A 21,818-nucleotide genomic window follows, 5' to 3' on the forward strand; every position below is an offset into this window, starting at 1 on the left:
TTTTTCTCATATGTGCATATATATAGGAGTGGAATTTCTGGGTCATATAGTAACTAACTTTTGAGGAACTGTTTTCCAAAGCATCTGAACCATTTTACATTCCCATAGAAATGCATGAAGGTTCCACTTTCTCCACATCCTTACCAACACTTGTTCTTGTCTCTCTCCATGAGTATTGCTATCCTAATGGGTATGAGGTGGTATCTAATTGTGGTTTAGATTTGCCTTTCTCTGGTGGATAATGTTGAGCATCTTTTCATGTGCATATTGGCCATTTGTATAGCTTTGGAGAGATCTCTATTCACATCTTCCCCTTATTTCAAAAACTGTTTTTTTGTCTTTTTATTACTGAGTTGTAAGACTTCTTCATACATTCTGGATACCATTCTGTTATCAAATAGATGATTTACAAATATTTTCTTGATTTTGTGGGTTGCCTTTTCACTCCCTTGTGTCCTTTGATTCATGAAAGTTTTACATTTTGATGAAGTTCAGTTTATTTTCAGTTGCTTGTGATTTTACTGTGATTTCTGAGAAACCATTATCTAACATCATGTGGATTTCATTTGTTTTCTTCTCAGAGTTTGATAGGTTTAGCTCTTACATTTAGGTCTTTGATCCAGTTGGAGTTTTCAGTGTGGTGTGAGGTAGGGATCCAACTTCATTCTTTTGCATGTGAATATCCAGTTGTTCTAGAACCATTTGATGAAAAGACTGTTGTTTCTCCATTAGATTGTCTTGGTATCCTTGTCAAAATCAATTGACCATAACTGTGACAGTATGTTTCTAGACTCCCAATTCCATTCCATCAATTTATATATGTCTTTCCTTATGTAAGTACCACACTGTCGTGATTACTCTACCTTTGTAGTAAGTTTTGAAACTGGGAGTCAAGTCCTCTGACTTTTTTTTTTGAGACAGTGTTGCTCGTGTCACCCAGGCTGGAGTGCAGTGTCATAATCTTGGCTCACTGCAGCCTCTGCCTCCTGTATTCAAGTGATTCTCCCACCTCAGCCTCCTGAGTAGCTGGGATTACAGGTGCCTGCCACCACGCCTGGCTAATTTTTGCATTTTTGGTAGAGACAGAGTTTCACCATGTTGGCCAGGTGCCTTATGAGTTTTTTAAATACCTGTTTGTTAGTCTTCTGAGGTTGATTGGTTTCTTTTTCAAACTGTTTATTTATTTAGAGATGGAGTCTCATTCTGTTGCCCAGGCTGAAGTGCAGTGCTGTGATCATAGCTCACTATGGCCTTGACCTCTTGGGCTCAAGAGGTCTTCCCACCTCAGCCTCCCAAAGTGCTAGGATTATAGGCATGAGCCACTGTGCCCAGCTGATTCGTTTCTTGAGTATGAACATTTTATGTTTTTGATCACATAGGATTATTTTATTTGTTTTTAGATATGGGGTCTTGCTCTGTTGCCTAGACTGGAGTGCAGTAGCACAATCATAGCTCATCACAGCCTTTAACTCCTGGGCTCAAATGATCCTTCCATTTCAGCCTCCTGAGAAGATGGGCTACAGGTGCATGCCACTACACCTGGCTAATTATTTTTTTAAAATTTGTTTTAGGGACAGATTCTTGCTGTGTTGCTCAGGCTAGTCTTGAACTCCTGGCCTCAAGTGATCCCCCTGCTTCAGACTCCCTAGTAGCTGGGGGATTATTTTAATTATTTTCACACTACCATGTCTCCTCTCCTAACCTGGAGTCTCATTCTTACATTAGCCATGTTAGAGCTCAGTTATATTTTAACCTTTTATTTATTTAATACATTTTCATGTTTACTAGTAACAATATAAAAGTAGTGATTAGGATATTTTACATACTTCTTTTTAGAAAGCAAAGACCAATTTGCTTTTTACTTATATGGTATCACGTGATTTTTTTCTCCCAGTGTCAGCAGATCTCAATAAAAAAGGGGGTCCCAAGTGACTTATAAATAGAACAGAGTAATATAAGTAGTGTTTCCTGCTATGCCATTAAATGTTAGATTCCAATTGGGAAAACAAGTCCTTCCTACATAAATATCATTGATGAATGTTTTATTTATGAACGTGTGTAGACATGGAAAAGTATTGGGTATGTGACACTAATTGGTTGAAAATAGGATCACATGTGGCATGCAAAGTTTGTGGTTGAATAAGTAAATCTTACAAATAGTTTGTTATCTACCTTTAAAAAATGAACCCAAGTGAATTTAACAGTAAACTATAGTTAGATATTTAGGAACTTGACTGGTAAAGGGAGGTACACCTATGTTTCTGGATAGTAGATTTGGTTTGGAAATTATTACTAATTTTCTGGAGAATTAGAAAAGCAGATTACTAAGTAGGCAACTCAGATTATTTTGTTCAAACTGAGAATGATGCATTTCCCCAGATGGAACATGAGTTTTGTAAAGGGAGTCTCCCAGGCCCTGCCCGTATTTTACTATGATGTCATTGGGGTGCGAGCCATAGCTGATGTGTACATCGAAGGAAGACTTGTTTTAAATTATTGTTCACTTTTACAAGGTGACTAATATGCTGGCTGAATAAACTGAGTTGTCAACTGTTGATATTTTAATATTCATTGTGGGGAATTTGCCCTGGAAAGGAATCTTGTTTGGGAAATAATACGGATCTTTAATGTTGGTGGAATGTATTAATTTTTTCCTTTCTTTCCTCTTCCCCTTCCTCCCTTCCCACTTCCCCCTTCTCCCATCCCCTTTCCTTTTTTCCTTTTTCCTTTCCTTTCCTTTCCTGGCTCGTGGGTACATCAAAGCATTCGTGGTTCTGAGTATTGTAAAGCTTGGTTAGTCATGAAATAAACTTACAGTGCTACCTTAATATCACTGTTGCTTTTAATTGCTTTTTATACATAGTACTAATTAAATTATAATCTTGCTATTTTAGGCTTCACTATGAATAAACTTGTCCATGTGTTACTTATAATGAGTATTGAGTGCTATATTTTAAATTGTAAAATAGAATATAATATTTACCATTTTAGCTTATGAAGTGCACAGTTTAGTAGCGTTGCGTACATTTCACATTGTTGTATCACCATCACCACCATCTATTTACAGAATGTTTTTCATCTTGCAGAACTGAAACTCTATCTCCATTAAGTAACAACTCCTCTTTCTCATTTTCTCCCAACCCTGGTAACCCCCATTCTACATTGTGTCTCTATGAATTTGACTACCCTAGGTACCTCATGTAAGTGGAATCATAGTCCTTTTGTGACTTGCTTATTTCTCTTAGCATGATGTCTTCAAGGTTCATGTTATGGTGCGTCAGAATTTCCTTCGTTTTTAAGGGTGAATATTGCAGTGTATGTATATACATTTTGTTTATCCATTCATTTATCAGTGGGTGCTTGGGTTGCTTCCGCGTTTTAGCTGCTGCCATGAACACGGGCACACTTTAGTGCTGTTTTTACAAAGGCAGTGCATAGCAGCTAGGCTCTTTTTAATTTAGTATTTTAAACCAAGAGAAAGGTGTTGATCCTTTGGATTTTTGGTAGGTGTTTTTTGTTTTTCCAGGCTAAGTTTAAAGCTTAAATTTGTAACTGCTATTTAATCATTGTTTTTGCTTTTTTTTTTTTTTTTTGAGAAAATCTGTTTCCAGACAGGGTCTCCCTCTGTTGCCTAGGCTGGAGTGCAGAGGTATGATCTTGGCTCACTGCAACCTCTGCCTCCCGAGTTCAAGTGATTCTCTGGCCTCGGCCTCCCGAGTAGCTGGGGATTGATTACAGGTGCCCACCTCCACACTCGGCTAATTTTTGTATTTTTTTGTAGAGACAGGGTTTTACCATGTTGTCTACACCACTGCTTTGCTCTCTAAGCATTATATACAGCAAGAAGTTTTCAGTGGCGAGTGTGTCACATTTAAAATCTTGTAGCAATATAATTTAATTCAACCAACTAGTAACATTTGATGGTACACTAGCTATAGCATTTTATATTGAAATGCATTTCATATTAAAATGCTTTTCATATATCTGACCCTTAAGCTTGCTTCAAATCTCATTGGCTTTATTTGCTTGGGTGTGTGCCCTAGATGTTCTGCTCGTGTATATATTCTCAACAGTCCTTTGAAAAGCCTTCTCTTAATATCCTTCAATCCACAGGGTTGGGGTGGGAATTTTATTTGACAAAAAAGATTGTCTGAAATAGTGAAGATAGTTGTTTACATATTAAAGGCCATCTTTGATGAGTGTTGGATGTAAGGGACATTTGTAAGTTGCCATCTTAGGACAAAATGAGTTTAGGTTAGATGTATTAGTTATTAGGTGATTTTTTTTGTATTATTTTGGATTTTCCAGGATTGGTCCCTTAATCACACCATTTAATTCTTCCAAGTTACTGGTTTTATCTGATGACATACATGGTGTAGGGGGTGGCAGAGGGAGAAGCTGTTAAGAGCATAGGAGAGAAACATGAATGCTGAAGGACAGTGTTTGGCTCCCTTCTTAAGATAATTTGAAATGAAGGAACTGCACTATTGTAGGGAAAATATTTGATGAACCACCCATTTTTTTGAGGCCTGCATTCTAGATGTATTCTGTATGAGAACTGCCCTTGCAGTTCTTCTGTGCAGACCAGATGTTCTTGCAAGAAACTAATGACCAACTTTGTGGTGGGTGGTGAGTCACAGTAGATTTCCGGAGAGTTGATAATGTGCTTGTGTATGATATAGATTTGACTGTGAGGAGCCAGCTGATACAATATGGTCAGATTGCATTAAGCAGTGGTTTTAAGAAACTCTCATGGACCTCTGGGCCTGAGGAAGTGAAGAGGTAAAATTTCGTGTTTGAAAAATTGTTGCAGTGTGGCTGAGACTTTCTTGCAGCATTTCTGTGATTGATAGTCTAGAGTAGATTTAAACACAAAACATTAGAAATAGATTTTAATGCTAGTTGACCACATTAGAACAGATTTGTCTTTTTTGGGTTAGTGTTCCACATTTAGGTAAAACATAACTCTAAAGTTTTCCTTTTGATTCTCTTTGCTCTTTGCTTGAAAAATGTGTGGCTAAAAGAGAGACCACTAACTACTTAGTACTTTTTGAATATGTATTTAAGAATAAATGTAAAATAACTGATGTGAGAAAAGTTAAGTTTTGGCTAGCACAGGGAAGGAAGTTTTTGTTTTGTTTTGCTTTTTTGCATTTGGCTTAATTACGTGAGTTAAAGTGAAAAAAGCAATTACCTTTCTTGAGAGTGGAAACACTCTTAAGTTATAATATGACATTGACCTTGGCCAAGGTTCTTTAGGAAGTACAGAATAACTCTGACATGGTATTGTTCCTTTCCTTAGAGCTTATCTTCTTCTTTTCTTTCTTTTTTTTTTTTTTTTTTTTTTTTTTTTTTTAAGACGGAGTCTCGCTCTGTCACCCAGGCTGGAGTGCAGTGGTGTAATCTTGGCTCACTGCAACTTCCACCTCCTGAGTTCAAGCGATTCTTTTTTTTTTTTTTTTTTTTTTTTTTTTTTGAGACGGAGTCTTGCTCTGTCGCCCAGGCTGGAGTGCAGTGGCCGGATCTCAGCTCACTGCAAGCTCTGCCTCCCGGGTTTACGCCATTCTCCTGCCTCAGCCTCCGGAGTAGCTGGGACTACAGGCGCCCGCCACCTCGCCCGGCTAGTTTTTTGTATTTTTAGTAGAGACGGGATTTCACGGTGTTAGCCAGGATGGTCTCGATCTCCTGACCTCGTGATCCGCCCGTCTCGGCCTCCCAAAGTGCTGGGATTACAGGCTTGAGCCACCGCGCCCGGCCTTCAAGCGATTCTTGTGCCTCAGCCTCTTGGAGTAGCTGAGACTACAGGCACACGCCACCACACCTAGCTAATTTTTTGTATATTTAGTAGAGACGAGGTTTCACCATGCTGGCCAGGCTGGTCTCAAACTCCTGATGTCAAGTGATCCACCGCTCTCGGCCTCCCAAAGTGCTGGGATTACAGGCATGAGCCACTGTGCCTGGCAGAGCTTATCTTTTAGTAGTGGAGATAAGGGAAACAGAAACAGTTTCATACTTTGGGTCAGAAAAATATAAGAATATAAAAATATGAGATCATAAACAAGCCATGGTCTTTACTTTTTTAGAACAGCTGTATTGAGACATCGTTCATGCCCCATACAATTCAACCAATTCAGTTATTTTTAGTTTGCTCCCAGTTGTACAGCCATCAGCACAATCAATTTTAGAACATTTTCATCAGTCCTGAAAGAAAGCTGTACCTGTTAGCAGTCACTCCTTGGCCCTAGACAACACTAATTTATTTTGTCTCTATAGGTTTCCCTATTCTGGATATTTCAAGTAAGTGGAATCATACAGTGTATGGTGTTTGATGACTGGCTTTTTTTACTTAGCGTTAGCTTCATACACAGTGTAGCTTGTATCAGTTCTTGGTATAGTTTGGCTGTGTTCCCACCCAAATCCCATCTCAAATTGTAGCTCCCATAATTCCCTTGTGTTGCGGGGGGACCCAGTGGGAGATAATTGAAACGTGGGGTCAGTTTCTCCCATACTGTTTTCGTGGTAGTGAATAAGTCTCACGAGATCTGCTGGTTTTATAAGGGGAAACCGTTTTCACTTGGCTCTCCTTCTCTTCTCTGCCGCCATGTGAGATGTGCCTTTTGCCTTCTGCCATGATTGTGAGGCCTCCCCAACCACGTGAAACTGTGAATCCATTAAACATCTTTCTTTTGTAAATTGCCCAGTCTCGGATATGTCTTTATCGCAGTGTGAAAATGGACTAATACAGTTCTTCATTCCTTTTTATTGCTCAGTAGTGTTCTGCGCTAGGGATATACCACATTTACCCATTTGTCAGTTGATGGACATTGGGTTGTGTCCACTTTTTGGCTGTTATGAGTATCCAAATAATGGTACTGTGAACATTTGTGTACAAGTTTTGTGTTCTCATGGGTATGTATCTAGGAGTGGAATTGCTGGGTCAGGTGGTAATGCTGTTTAACTTTTTGAGGAGCTGCTGGACTATTATCCGAAGTGACTGTACCATTTTACATTCTCAGTGGTAATGTATGAGGGTTCTAATTACTCCACACCCTTGCCAACCCTTGTGATGATCTGTCTTTTTGATTATAGTTATCCCAGTGTGTGCGAGGTGGTATTTCATTGTGGTTTTGATTTGCATTCCAGTGTTGAATGATATGGAACATCTTTTCTTGTGCTTATTGGCCATTTTTTTATCTGTTTTGGAGATGTATATTCAGATCCTTTGCCTATTTAAAAATTTGATTATTTTTCTTTTTTTTTTTTTTGAGACAGGGTCTTACTCTTTCACTTAGGCTGGAGTGCAGTGTTGCCATCACAGCTCACTGCAGCCTTGATCTCCCTGCCCCAAGTCATCCTCCTGCCTCATCCTTCTAAGTAGCTGGGACTACAGGCTCCCACCACCATGTCTGGCTATTTTTAAACACTTTTTTTTTTTTTTTTTTTTGTAGAGACAGAGTCTGTTGCCCAGGCTGTTCTCAAACTCCTGCGCCCAAGCAGTCCTCCCAACTTGGCCTCTCAAAGTGTTGGGATTACAGGAGTGAGCCATTGTACCTGGCCTATTTGTCTTTTTATTATTGAGTTGTAAGGGTTCTTTATATATTGTGATGCAAGTTCCTTATTAGATATATGATTTGCAAATACTTTTTTGATTCCCTTTTTCACTGTCAATGGTGTCCTTTGAAGCACACAAATTTTTAATTAAAACTTTTTTTGTTGTTTTTAGAGACAGGATCTCTTTTGCCTGGGCTGTAGTGCAGTGGCACAGTCATAGCTCACTCTAACCCTGAACTCCTGGGCTCAAAGTATCCTCCCACCTCAGCCTCCCCAGTAGTTGGAATTATAGGTATGTACCACCATGCCTAGCTAATTTTTGGGTTTTTTTTAGAGCTGGGGGTGGGGGAGTCTCACTATATTGCCCAGGCTGGTCTTGAACTCCTGGCCTTAAGTGATCCTCCCATCTCAGCCTCCTAAAGTTCTGGGATTACAGTCATGAGCCACCATGCCCAGCCCCAGAGTTAATTTTGATGAGGTCCAGTTTATCTTGTCTGTGTTTTGGGTGTTCATTTCCTAACCCAAAGCCATGTGGATATACACTTATGTATTCTTCTAAGAACTTGATAGTTTTAGTTCTTACATTTAGCCCTTTGATCTGTTTGGAGTTTTGAATGTGATGTGAGGTAAGGATCCAACTTCATTCTTTCGCATGTGGATATCCAGTGTCTCACCATTTGTTGAAAAGACTGTTCTTTCTCCATTGGGTTGTCTTGGCACCGTTGTCAAAATCAATTGACCATAAACGTGACAGTATATATTTCTGGACTTTCAATTCTATTCCATCGATTTATATATGCCTTTCCTTCTGTAAGTACCGCACTGTCTTGATTACTGTGGCTTTGTAGTAAGTTTTGAAATTGGAAGGTGAGTGCCCTCTTTTTGCTTTTCAAGATTGTTTTGTCTATTTTGAATTTTTTGCATTTCCATATGTATTGTAAGACCTTGTTGATTTTTGTAAAAAAGCTAGTTGAGATTTTGATAGGATTGCCTTGAATCTTGCAGATCAATTGGGAAGTATTGTCATCTTAACAGTATTGTCTTTCAATTCATGAACATGCAGTGTCTTCCCGTTTGAGTCTTTAATTTCTTTAAAAAGTTTTTTTTTTAAACTGATATATCACAGTTGTACATATTTTTGGGGTATATGTGATGTTTTTCTTTTCTTTCTTTCTTTTTTCTTTTTTTCTGAGACAGAGTTTTGCCCTTGTCTCCCAGGCTGGAGTGCAGTGGCATGATCTCAGCTCACTGCAACCTCTGCCTCCTGGGTTCCAGCAATTCTCCTGCCTTAGCCTCCCGAGTAGCTGGCATTACAGGCGCCCACCACCATGCCTGGCTGATTTTTGTATTTTTAGTAAAGACGGGGTTTCATCATGTTGGCCAGGCTGGTCTCAAAGTCCTGACCTCAAGTGATCCACCTGTCTCAGCCTCCCAAAGTGCTGGGATTACAGGCGTGAGCCGCCGTGCCCGGCCACATGTGATGTTTTGATACATGTATACAATGTGTGATGTTCAAATCAGAGTAATTGGGATATCCCTCACAAGTCTTTAATTTTTTTCAACAATGTTTTGGAATTTTCAGTGTACAAGTCTTGCATTTCTTTTACATTTATTCCTAAGTATTTTAATATTTTTGATGCTATTATAAATGAAATTGTTTTCTTAATTTCAGTTTCAGATTTTTCATTGCTGGTATATAGAAACACAACTGATTCTTATGTATTCTTGTATTCTGCATAACTTGTTCTCAGATTTTTAGTGGATTCTTTAGGATTTTCTCTGTCTTAGGATTTACTTCTTCCTTTCCAATCTGGATGCCCATTGTTTATTTTTCTTGCCTAACTGTCCTGACTAGAATTTCTAGTACAGTGGTGAGTAGAAATTGGGTAGCAGACACCCTTGTCTCATTCCTGATGTAGGGTGGGAAGCCATCCAGTCCTTCACCATTAAGTGTGATGTTAGCTGTGGGTTTTTGTTGGTGCTCCTTATCAGGTGGAGGGAGTTTTTTTAATTCCTACTTCATTGAGTGTTTGCATTATGAAAGAGTATTGAATTTTTGTCAAATGCCTTTTCTGAAATAAATTACTTTTTAAAATGACTGTTTTTCTTGTTTTCTATCTGCAGAGATTGACTTGCATACCAAATGTGTGGTGGATGTGGATGCAAACAAGGTTATTCTTAATCCTGTAAATACGAATCTTTCCAAAGGAGATGCCCGGTGAGTTAAGAAACAGTGCTATGCTCAATGGATGTTTAAGTAACTGGAAGCAACTGTGGCTGCAGAATTAAGTTGCATTGAATAGATATTGAATGCTTACCCTGTGGAGACATATTGCTGTCTTCTGCGAGCCTGTACTCAAGTTGAAGAGATGAAGTCTATACTATGGGATGACAGTGTGCCTGAATGAGTATTAGAGGTAGTAATTGTATTAGAAGCACAGAGAAGACAGTGAGTGTTACGTTGAGAAGTAATTGAAGGCTTCTTGAAGGAGGTGCAGCTGGCTGGAGGATTAGCTAGGATGTAAATCGGTTCCTTAGCAATAGTGGCTTTTACTTCTGCCAAGTTCAAATGCTGTCAGAGCCCATTTCAAGTGCTGTCTTCATGAAGGTATGCCTGCAGCCCTCAGTGATTTATTTCCTCTAAATACCTGTCAGTTATAATCTGTCCTACTTAATTTAATCATAGATTGTTTTGGATTGTTACTTCCAGCTGTACCGTGGATTTTAATGTCTTTGGGGGAAAGACTCAGGTTGAAGATGAATATTTGAGCATCATTTCTAGATGTGGATGGTAGTATGAACAAAAGGGAAGGGAAGAACATGAATTTGGGGCAAGAAAAGATTGTTTTGGGTTTTCTTAGTAAATGGAGGACAGTAAATAAGCTGGGATCAGATTACAGAAGACCTGGAAAGCAGACGAGGAAGTTTGGCCTGTGTTTTTGTCAGTAAGATTTTGTTTTTGACAGTTTTTGAGTATTATGATTGAGGATCAAGGAGAATTAGGAAAAGTTGTTGATTGGCAATGTAGAGAGAGGGTCAGAGCGGGGATAGGCTGACCTTTTGTGGAGATCAGCTGTATCAGAGATGTTTTCGTACTGGCCCTGACAGTGGAGAGGACAGGTGAAAGACGTTTGGCATGAGGCTTTGTGCAAAGTAGGATTCATAAATCCTTCTAGAAACAGTGCTGTATTTGGCACTCTGCAGATGTTCTTTTGAGTTGTGTTTAATTGAGTTGAAAAGAGCACTGGATTTGGAGTGAGAAAATCTGAAATCGAGTCCTTCATTATCTTATTGTAGTGAGTTATTTTTAATTTTTTGAACCTGTCTTACATATCTCTCAAGGGTTTTTTCCCACAAAGATCAAATAAGTGATTTTTAAAAGATCTTGCAAAGTGTTCTGTACAGGGGCAGGTTTATTGTTATTGATGTAGAGACATATCAAAATGTACAGCTTGATGAATTTTCATAGTGAACATACTCCTTATAAGTGGCACCCAGATAAGAAATAGAACGTTACTAGCATGGCAAGAGACTACATCAGGAGAAGAAGTTTTTCTTTCTTTTCTTTTCTTTTTTTTCTTTTTTTTGAAACAGAGTCTCACTCTGTTGCCTGGGCTGAAGTGCAGGGGCATGATCTCAGCTCACTGCAGCCTCCGCCTCCTGGGCTCAAGCAATTCTCATGCCTCAGCCTCCCGAGTAGCTGGGATTACAGGAGTACACCACCATGCCCAGCTAATTTTTGTATTTTAGTAGAGACAGAGTTTTGCCATGTTGGCCAGCCTGGTCTTGACTCCTGACCTCAAGTGATCCGTCTGCCTCAGCCTCCCAAAGTGCTGGGATTACAGATGTGAGCCACCACACTGGGCCAGTTGTTACTTTTTTTTTTTTTTTTTTTTTGAGACTGAGTCTTGCTGTGTTGCCCAGGCTGAAGTGAAATGGCAAGATCTTGGCTCACTGCAACCTCCGCCCCCCACAGGTTCAACCGATTCTCCTGACTCAGCCTCCCTAGTAGCTGGGATTATAGGTGTCCATCACCACGCCCAGCTAATTTTTGTATTTTTAATAGAGAAAGGGTTTTGCCATGTTGGCCAGGCTGGTCTTGAACTCCTGACCTCAAGTGATTCGCCTACCTCAGCCTCCCAAAGTGCTGAGATTACAGGCGTGAGCCACCACACCTGACTGGTTACTACATTTTTAAGCCAAAATGTATTCAATACTTGAGTATACATGTCTACCAAAAAATCACCTAGTTCTAGAGAAATTTCAGCTTTGCAAGGTCAGAAACTTTATTTTGCTCAGTTTGCTTAATGTTGAGTGGAGTCTTGGGGACTAACATGCCATCTCTTAAGGAGACAGGCAGGACCTCTGATTTTATGTTTACAGTGAGTAAAATATTAATCTCAGCAATCCACTCTTCTCCTTCTTGGTATCAACGAATTGGAAAACCAGGTCAAAACATTGCTGTGAACATAGGATAAGAATGAAGGGACGTTTTTGTCAAATATGGAAAAGATAAATGACAAACTCTTCCTATTCCACATCACTGCTGGGAGCACTCTCGTGACTGAAATACTTGAATCCGCCAGATCAGTGTAGTTCTTCTGTGTATAATCCTGGATACACATGGAAACATTTTATCACTTATTTGCACATGCAGAGCTGTACTGCTTATACTGCTAGAACAATTAATACCTTTTTGGAATTATCTTTTTCCCCTCAATTAATTTTCTGGATCAGTTTTTGGGATTTTCTAAATCTTTGTCAGCAATATATTTCTAAATTGCTTCCCTTTAAATGACTAAATCTTTATGCCTTGTTTTATTTGAATTATATCTTAAAACTTAAAACTTTTATCCTATAATAAATTTTTGTTGTTGTTTGAAAGCCATGGTGAGATTGTAATAAAACTTTAATGCTTGTCACCATGGTAGGGAAAGTAGTTTCTTTTTGTTGTTGTTGTTTGTTTTTGAGATAGGGTCTCCCTCTGTCGCCCAGGCTGGAGTGCGGTGGCACGATAAAAATAGTTTCTTAAGCTAAGTTTTATCTTCTGTTTTTGCTTCTTTCTCTCCTCTACCCACCAAACAGGCCTTTCTTGCTAACTCTGGCTAAAAAGTTAATTGGTATACTTAAAATGTTGCCTTAAAAGGGATTAAGGTGCATTTTCTCGTGGAGAGTGGGAGCCTCCACTGTATGAATCATTTGTGTTATAAAAGTTGAGGCATAGGTGAGTTTGGAAAATGGAGTGCATTTTCCCATAGGAAATGTTAGTTTCAAGTGAAAAGTTTAACCTAGTGACTAGTGTAACCCACAACTCGAACATACTTTTTTTTTTTCTCATATCTTTTTTTAAAAATATATTTTGTCTCATATCTTCACATTTCACTGCAATAATATTAAGTAGTTGTGTACTCAAGGGCCGAGACTGAGTAAAACGAATAATCATTCTTTCTGCTTTGTGGAGGACATTCTTATGTGGAAAAGGCTTTTTTTTTTTTCCTCCTGCTGTGGGTGCGTGGTGATGAAGCGTACAATGACTGCTGCTTTGCTGTGGTGTCTTCGTGCCCAGGGCACCAGCAGTTTCCCCTCCATCATGTTCGTGCCACCAGCACAAATGTCAACACAGCAAGGAAGGCAGATGCTTTAGTACTGTTATGTAAATAATCCCAACCTCCAGACTCTCTGAAAAGCTCTGGGGAACCCCCAAGAGTCCTCAGACTACAATTTGAGGGGTTTAATCCAGTTTATAAGTTTCTAAGAAGCAAATAGATGTGCCTGGTTTATTTTTTTAAAAATTTATTGAGATATAATCGTAATACAATATAATCCACCCCTTTAAAGTGAACTGAGTTGTGCAGCCTGCACCACTATCTGCTTGTGTACGTCATTTTTATCACTGTGTTAATTAATCCACTTTCTGTCTCTGTAGATGTGAGATTTGCCTGTTCTGGACATTTCCTATAAATGAAATCATACATGATATGGTCTTCTGTGATTGGCTTCTTAGCATCATGTTCTTGAGGTTTATCCACTTCGTAGCATTTATCAGTACTTCATTCCTTTTAATAATGAAATAGTCTGTTCTATCACATTTTGTTTATCCATTCATCTGTTGATGGGCATTTGGATTGTTTCTACTCTTTTGGCTTCCTGGATAATGCAGCTTGTGTACAAGTCTTTGTGTGGATGTGCGTTTTCATTTCTCTTAGATTCATTTCTAGTTATGGAATGCTTCTGGGTCATATGATAACTCTATTCTGAACATTTTGAGGAATTGCCAAACTGGTTTCCAAAGCTGCTGTACCGTTTTACATTCCCACCAGCAATGCGTGAGAGTTCCAGTTTTTAAAAACTCCCATTTACTGTAAAGAAAATGGAGGTAACTCTGGCTAATTAAAGAGTGCATATCCTGCCTCAAGGCATTCAGATTACAATGAAAAAGCAAAACCAAACATAGTGCTGTCCAAGCTAAACACTCCTGGCCAGATTCAGCCCTTGGCTACTGATTTAGAACCCTGGGTTCTGGTAAACTGGATTCTGGTGTACTTCTCTGTTGAGCAGTACCTACTTATTTTAAAACAATGTTTTGAAAAATTTGAGCAAAATTAAAAAACATGGTATACAAAAAGTTCTACAGAATGAAACACTTTTATGTACCTATCAGGTTAACAAATCCTTGCCAATGCAATTTAAACCTATGTGAACTGCCTTCTGTTCACATAGGAACCCTTTCCCTCTCCACTACAGTTCACCACTTTCTTAAATTTGATCTTCTTTCCCTTGTATTTCTTTACATTTTCACTATATGGAGGACCTTCTTACGTGGAAAAGACTTGTTGTTTTTTTTTTTCCTGCTGTGGGTGTGTGGTGATGAAGCACACAATGACAGCTGCTTTTCTTAAGCATACTTGTAAGTTGTTTGCCCAGTATTATGTGTACATGAATGCCTTTTTCTAGTGAAAGGCCAGATGGGTGACTTGAAAAAGTTTCACTATTCTTATAAAATATAATGCATGATTTTTAAAGACCAAAAAAAATGTTAAAAGGAGCTAAAAATAATATCACCTACTTAGCTTGGGGAAGAAAGCTCAAACTTGGTATTTTATCAAATTTCCTGTTCCTTGTTTTTTTCCTCTTTTGTGTTTCTTTTTCCTTTTAGGTTCCAGGGGTACATGTACAGGTTTGTTACAAGGGTATATTGCGGCTGGGTGCAGTGGCTCATGCCTGTAATCCCAGCACTTTGGGAGGCCTAGGCGGGCAGATCACTTGAGGTCAAGAGTTTGAGACCAGTCTGGCCAACATGGTGAAACCCCATCTCTACTAAACATACAAAAATTAGCCAGGCATGGTGGTGGGCACCTGTAATGCCAGCTACTCAAGAGGCTGAGGCACGAGAATTGCTTGAACCCAGGAGGTGGAGGTTGCAGTGAGCCAAGATCGTGCCACTGCACTCCAGCTCGGGCGATAGAGTAAGACTTAGTCTCAAAACAAAACAAGCAAGCAAACAAAAAAACAAGGGTATATTATGTAATGTTGAGGTTTGGGCTTTTATCAGTCTTGCCATCCAGACAGTGAACATAGTACTCACTGGGAGTTCTTCAGCTCTTGCCTCCTCCTCCTCCCCTTCCCCCTTTTGGAGTCCCCAGTGTCTGTTGTTACCATCTTTGTGTCCATGTGTACCCAGTGTTTAATTCCCACTTACAAGTGAGAACATGCAATATTAGGTTTTCTGTTTCTCTTTTGTCCTTTTAAACAAAATCAGAACATAGGCTCTCCCGTCTTGTCTTATGTACACTTCTAGTTCTTTTGGAGACTGAAACAGGGAGCTATACCTCCTCAGAGGTGCTGCTTAAACATCAGAACCAAAACCTGAAAGGAAAGAACACCTCTATGTAAGTTGCATTTTTCAGTTGCTTGGTCCAGTGTGAGTCCATTTTCTTTCTTAGCCTTCTGTTTTCTATTACGTGTGGGGGTGGGGGTGGGGGTGGGGGTGGGGGTGGGGGTGGGGGTGGGGGGGCGGGGTATGCACATTAACACAGTGCTAAATACATCAGCCTAGAGTTTCTCCTGTCTTTCTTTTCTGTTTTTTGTTGTTGTTGTTGTTGTTGTTGTTTGTTTGTTTGTTTTGAGACAGGGTCTCATTCTGTTGCCCAGGCTGGAGTGTAGTGATGCAATCACTGCTCACTGCCGCCTCTACCTCCCAGGCTCAAGTGATCCTCTTATCTCAGCCTCCTGAGTACCTGGGACTACAGGCATGTACCACCATGCCTGGCTAATTTTCATTCTTTCTTTGTCCTCTCCACCCCCAAGTGTAAGGTTTTGAGACCAGAACTTTTGGAGGTTGAAAGCATTTGGAGGTGTAGGTGTCAAGATCTTCATTAACCTGAACACTAATTTTTTTGGTGTTCTGTGAGTTAACTTATTCTTTAGAACAGGTGGGGAAGATCCTCTAACATGGATGAAAGTAGCCACAGATGGCACAAATAGGCAGAGACTGTTAAAGTTTTACAGTAAAAGATGGTGCTGCCCTCTCCATCCCCCATGTGTCATGTTTAACCTAATGAGCAATAGACAGTGTAAGGGTTAACAGCTGCCAGTCTAATGAGACGACAGATGTTGATCGCACCATCTTTTTTAGTAAGGTCATTGAAAATCTTTTTGTTCCTTCTTATAGTTTTACTGGACATCAATTTAGTCAGTATCATTAGGTAATCAATGAGTACCTAATATGAACAAAGTACACCCAGCCCTTCCTTGGAGCTTCAGTATACTCTGACCCTGGTAGATGTACAGATTGGAGCCCTTAAAGTATGTGCAGAATTAAGTGAGTTTGACCCATGTCCTTACAGTTCTCTTGCAAATTATGTTGCATAATTCTACTGAGGGGAGGGGCTTATGGCATACATGAAGCCATTTTCAGACTAATTCCTTGTTAGTGGAAGGCATCATTAGGTCATATTAGATAATGACCTTTTAGATTTCTCTACTGCTATGTGGATGCTAATTTAAATAGCGATTTTAATTGAAGGAAGTCATGCAAAATGTAATTATGGTACCCACAATAGACCTGTTTGTTCTCTCTGCTGTGAAATGACTTGAATGGGGCTAATATTTCTCCTCAAATAGAGTCTGCTCCTCTGGAGAATAGTACGTGGTATGTTTTAATTTCATAATGGGGCTCTTCCTCAGGGAGCCTGTCCTGCTAATTATGTTAGAGTATAGTGGGGAGAGCATGGTTCTATGTACTCAGAAGTTGTATATGATTTCTCAACCTTTCCCTTTAAAAAGAATACTGTGATCATTTACTGCTTTTGAATATACTTGTGAAAATGAATCAGGGAGACTCTTAAAAGCTAAAAAGATAAGAAAATATGTGTGGTCGAACGCGTATCATTGCATAATTAATGGAGCAGATAGTCAAATTCAGCAAATACAAATTTTGCGAAGTTTTACCAGCAGAGTCTAGCTGGTTGCCAAAGTAAACTGATAGCCTTATTAGTGAACCTCTCTAAACACAAATTACAGTAGACTGCTACTATAGAATTTGGTATTTTAGCATTATCATTAGACATAAATATTGTTCATGCTTTCACTACTTTTATTGGTGCAGCAATAAGAAGGAATAAACTTTTTTAAAAATGCAAGAAAAGAGAATCTTTACCTCTGTGCTTGAAATACTACTTGGATACTAACATTTGATATGAGGACTCAGGGTTTGTGTATATGGTTAGTTGCCAGCTCTTGATTAAGTAAGTTATGGATAATAGGAATTACATGTTTTGAATTTCCCTAGAATTCTGGATTCAGCATTAAGTGGTCCGATTGCATATAATATACTAAATAAAATATCGAATTATGAACACAGTTTAGGCAACTACCAGGTCCTACTATTGCATTTTTTTTTTTTTTGTTTTGTTTATTTTGCTTAGGTTTTTTGACAGTACTTTTTTAGGGCTCTTTGTCTCAATCTCTAGGGTAGGAGTTGTTACTAATATAAATCAGACACTGTATAAGAATCTAGATTTCTGGGCCTGGTGTGGTGGCTCACGCCTGTAATCCCAGAACTTTGGAAGGCCAAGGCGGGCAGATCACGAGGTCAGGAGATCGAGACCATCCTGGCTAACACAGTGAAACCCCGTCTCTACTAAAATACAAAAAATTAGCTGGATGTGGTGGCAGGCGCCTGTAGTCCCAGCTACGCAGGAGGCTGAAGCAGGAGAATGGCGTGAACCTGGGAGGTGGAGCTTGCAATGAGCCGAGATGGCGCCACCACACTCCAGCTTGGGTGACAGCGAGACTCTCTCTCAAAAAACAAAACAAAACAACAACAACAAAAAGAATCTAGATTTCTGTTTTAAAGATGGAGGGAGCAGTATTCCTTGAGGAAATGTGACATGAGAAACCCATTCAACCACAAAAGTTGTTGTATCATAACATGTTTATAATTTTTTCTGATGTGATGTATTCAATATTTGAACATCAACAGTGTGCCAAGTATCAAGCTAAGAGTTAGGTTAATCTTTACCAATCCTTAGTTCCATTAAATTTATTGTGTTATTCATTTTCTTACATGATGTATCTTTCAGCATACTAGTAAAAAAGCAAAACAAAAAACTGGAAAGCAGAAAAAGAAGTTAAATTATTCTGTTGTGCATCTTGTTAGATTTTGCACACTCAAGTTTGAAATTATTTAATTTTGAGAATTGTACATTTTCTCGTGAGAAAGTTTTCTTTTACAAAGAAAGGAGTTTAGAACTCTGGAGTCCTCAAACTTCTTCCACAGAGTTCTTTTAAAAAGCATAGGTATTTTATAGATGGTAAATTTCACCTTTGCTTTACTTTTATCAAACCTAATTTATATATACTTTTAATTAAGTAAAAACATATAGGATGGGTCATAATTATTAAGGGTAGTGACTGTCTTTATGTTTTGACCTATATATACAAGTCAGTAATCCTTTTGTTCCACTTTTAGGAAAATTGAAATAGAATTTATATAAAGATCATTGAATATGTAGAAGTTTTATTTGCAATTTAATTTTTAAAAACTTTTGTTAATGGAGAATTTAAAAGATATGCCAATTTAGGCAGAATAGTACAGTAGTATAATGAACCTCCATGCTCCTGTCACTCACCCTGAAAACCATTAATTTGTGGCTGTTACTGTTCTAGCTACATCTTCGTCCCTGTCTTCTTCCCCATATCATTTTGAAGGAGATCCGATTTTACCCACAGATGTTTTAATGTGTCTTTTATTATTTGTAAACATAACTGCAATACCATTATCATATCTAAACAATTAACAATAGTTAGGTGCAAGGAGGAGGAAAAAAATATAGTGAGGTGGTGGCATCAAATTTTCAGTGTTTAAATGCCCAGTTGTCTCATAAGGTCTTTTTTTCCCTGAGGTTTGTTTTGATTAGGATTGAGATGTGGTCTGCACTTTGAGGTTGGGTGATAGGGTTTTTAATTTATTGATTCCTCAGTCGTTGAAGAAGCCGGATTGTTTGTTCTGTCCTGTGGATGGATTAATACGTGAAATTATTACAGTAACTAGATTATCCTCATTGAGTCAAACGCCAAACCGTGTTTGTTTTCCTTGTAAATATTTTCATTCCAGTATTCCTTTTCATTCTTCTGACATTGCCCTAGTGAAGGACCTCATTGCCTTGTGTTTAGATGATAACATAGCCTTCTAACTGGTTTCTGGAACCCACCATCACCAGACTGATCTTCAAGCCTGCTCTTGCTTCCTGTAATCTGTCTTTTGAATCTAGAGCATTTATGATTTCTCCTCATTGAGAAATGCCACTACGTAAGTGGCATCTTTTATATGTTTGTCCCACATTGTTTTCTAATATTAGTACTGCTTTGCTTTTATCTGTGCATTTTGAAAACTCCCTTCCCTTCAGGCTGTGGCTGCTAGAAAGCGGGGGCCGCTGTGGCTTCTTCCTGGGTCTTTGGTGGTCTGTACTAGAGGCCTCTTGATTGATTGCAGTGGTCCTGTTAGTGCTCATGCTTAAAGGCTCCCTCTTCTGGTATTACCCTCAATTAGTAGTTTGAAGGGTGATTTGCAGGTCTCAGAGTTGGAATTTCTGAAGGGTACGTCTCAAGACAACAGAGCCTGATGAGCTGTCTTCCTCCATCCCACTCTATGGAGTTCAGTATTCTAGCAGTGGCTGTCCTTGTCCACTAGATAGATTATCTTGCTTGGACAGTGCACAAGGGTGACATTTGCATTACTGTAACCTTTCTAGACTCCCAAAGCACCACAGCCTTTGTTTTGCTTTTGTCGCTTTGACAGCAATCTTTCGTGTCAATGCTGTTTCATTGGTTATATTTTATTTTTATTTTTTAAGCCATTATAGAGCTAGGTTATATTTTAAGTTTGATGTTTCTTTGCAATCTAATATTAGGATTATACTGTAGTATAAATTTCCATTGGGAAGAATTTCCTGAAGATAAAACAATTCTGTTTATAATGTATAGATTAGAGATTGCGTACTCAGGCACCATAGTCCATATTTTACCCAGGGATATGTTTTGTTTGGCCTGAAGTTTGAACATTTAAAAATCAGGTTTTGTATAAAGATTCAGATTCATTGTGTTTCTTAAATAATCTGAAAATCTGGCAATCCTGGGTTTTCTGTCCTCTTCCGGCCCCCAGCTGATCCATTCCATCATTTATATGATTTGCCAGGCCCCTGTAGGCCTTTTCCTTTTCAACCTTGGTGTAGATTCTTACTGGCTTCAGTCACAAAAAATGTCCTTTCCTGACCTTGGCCCTGGGTTTTGAAGCTCACATTACTTTTTCTTTCCTCAATTTTTTTTTTTTTTGGTAAAATACTCATAAGAAAATAAATCATTTAACCATTTTTATGCATATACAGTTCACTGGTGTTAAATACATTCATAATGTTCTGTAACCATAGCACTATTCATCTTCAGAACTCTTCTTAAAAACTGGAACTCTGTGCTCATTCCATACGAGTTCCCCATTCCTCCCACCCCTAGGCCCAGGCAACCACCATTTTACTGTCTGTATGATTTTGACTACTCTAGGGACCTCATGTAAATGGAATCATGCAGTATCTATTTTTTGTGTCTGGCTTATTTCACTTAGCATGTCCTCAAGGTTCGTCCATGTTATAGGACATGTTGGAATTTCCTTCCTTTTTAAGGTTGAGTAATATTTCTTTTTTTTTTTTTTTTTTTTTTTTTTTGAGACGGAGTCTCGCTCTGTCACCCAAGCTGGAGTGCAGTGGCCGGATCTCAGCTCACTGCAGCTCCGCCTTCCGGGTTCCCGCCATTCTCCTGCCTCAGCCTCCCGAGTAGCTGGGACTACAGGCGCCCGCCACCTCGCCCGGCTAGTTTTTTTTTTGTATTTTTTAGTAGAGACGGGGTTTCACCGTGTTAGCCAGGATGGTCTCGATCTCCTGACCTCGTGATCCACCCATCTCGGCCTCCCAAAGTGCTGGGATTACAGGCTTGAGCCACCGCGCCCGGCCAGGTTGAGTAATATTTCATTGTATGGATGAACCACATTTTGCCCATCCATTCATCGGCCGATGGATACTTGGGTTGCTTCCACCTTCTTCCTTTTGTGAGTAATGCTGCTGTGGACATGGGTGTGCAAGTATCTCTTCAAGACCCTGCTTTCAGTTCTCTTGGGTATAGACCCAGGAGTGGAATTGCTGAATCGCACATTAGTTTTCGAGACCATCAGTCTCTGCACTCTGAATCTGTCATGTTCTCAGATTTTTCTTTAGCTTATTAAGAAGTGTAGCCATGTGAATTCCCAAATTGTTGACATGACTTTGTTTATAAATTATCAAACGTTCTTAATGTAGTATTCAAGTTAATACATTATATTGCAAAAATGTACAGTGCTACTCTTATTAAATGTCTATTTTTCTTTAACAATGTTGTTTATATTAGCATATAATGACTCATTGTTAAGTGAACTAAAACACACACACACACATATACGTTCATTAGAGTCAAGGTCTCACTCTGCCACCTAAACTGGAGTGCAGTGGTGTGATCATAGGTCATTATAGTCTTGAACTCCTGGGCTCAAGCAGTCCTCCTACCTTGGCCTCCCAGAGTTCTGGGACTATAGGTATGAGCCACTGTGCCTGGCTCTAAAATACTTTTAAAATTTCTCAGTTTCTAATTCAAAAAATATCTATCGGCTATAACCCCTATAAACAAAAGCTGTTATTGCCCTCACTGATATTTAAGAGTGTAAAGGGGTTTTGATACCAAAA

The 21,818-nt window shown here is 39.0% G+C and overlaps 1 protein-coding gene across 6 annotated transcripts in view; it reads left to right on the forward strand.

Moving 5' to 3' along the window:
- The window catches only part of LOC105482142 (kinesin family member 13B), a 195,156-nt gene that overhangs the window by 8,556 nt on the left and 164,782 nt on the right, over window positions 1-21,818 (forward strand). For all 6 annotated transcript variants that reach the window (XM_071068441.1, XM_071068440.1, XM_071068443.1 and 3 more), the window contains exon 2: window positions 9,676-9,769. In XM_071068441.1, coding sequence (XP_070924542.1) covers window positions 9,676-9,769 — 94 coding nt within the window. The remainder of the gene's footprint in view (window positions 1-9,675; window positions 9,770-21,818) is intronic.

This window comes from Macaca nemestrina, chromosome 8 (assembly GCF_043159975.1).
Source record: "Macaca nemestrina isolate mMacNem1 chromosome 8, mMacNem.hap1, whole genome shotgun sequence".
Classification (NCBI taxonomy): domain Eukaryota; kingdom Metazoa; phylum Chordata; class Mammalia; order Primates; family Cercopithecidae; genus Macaca; species Macaca nemestrina.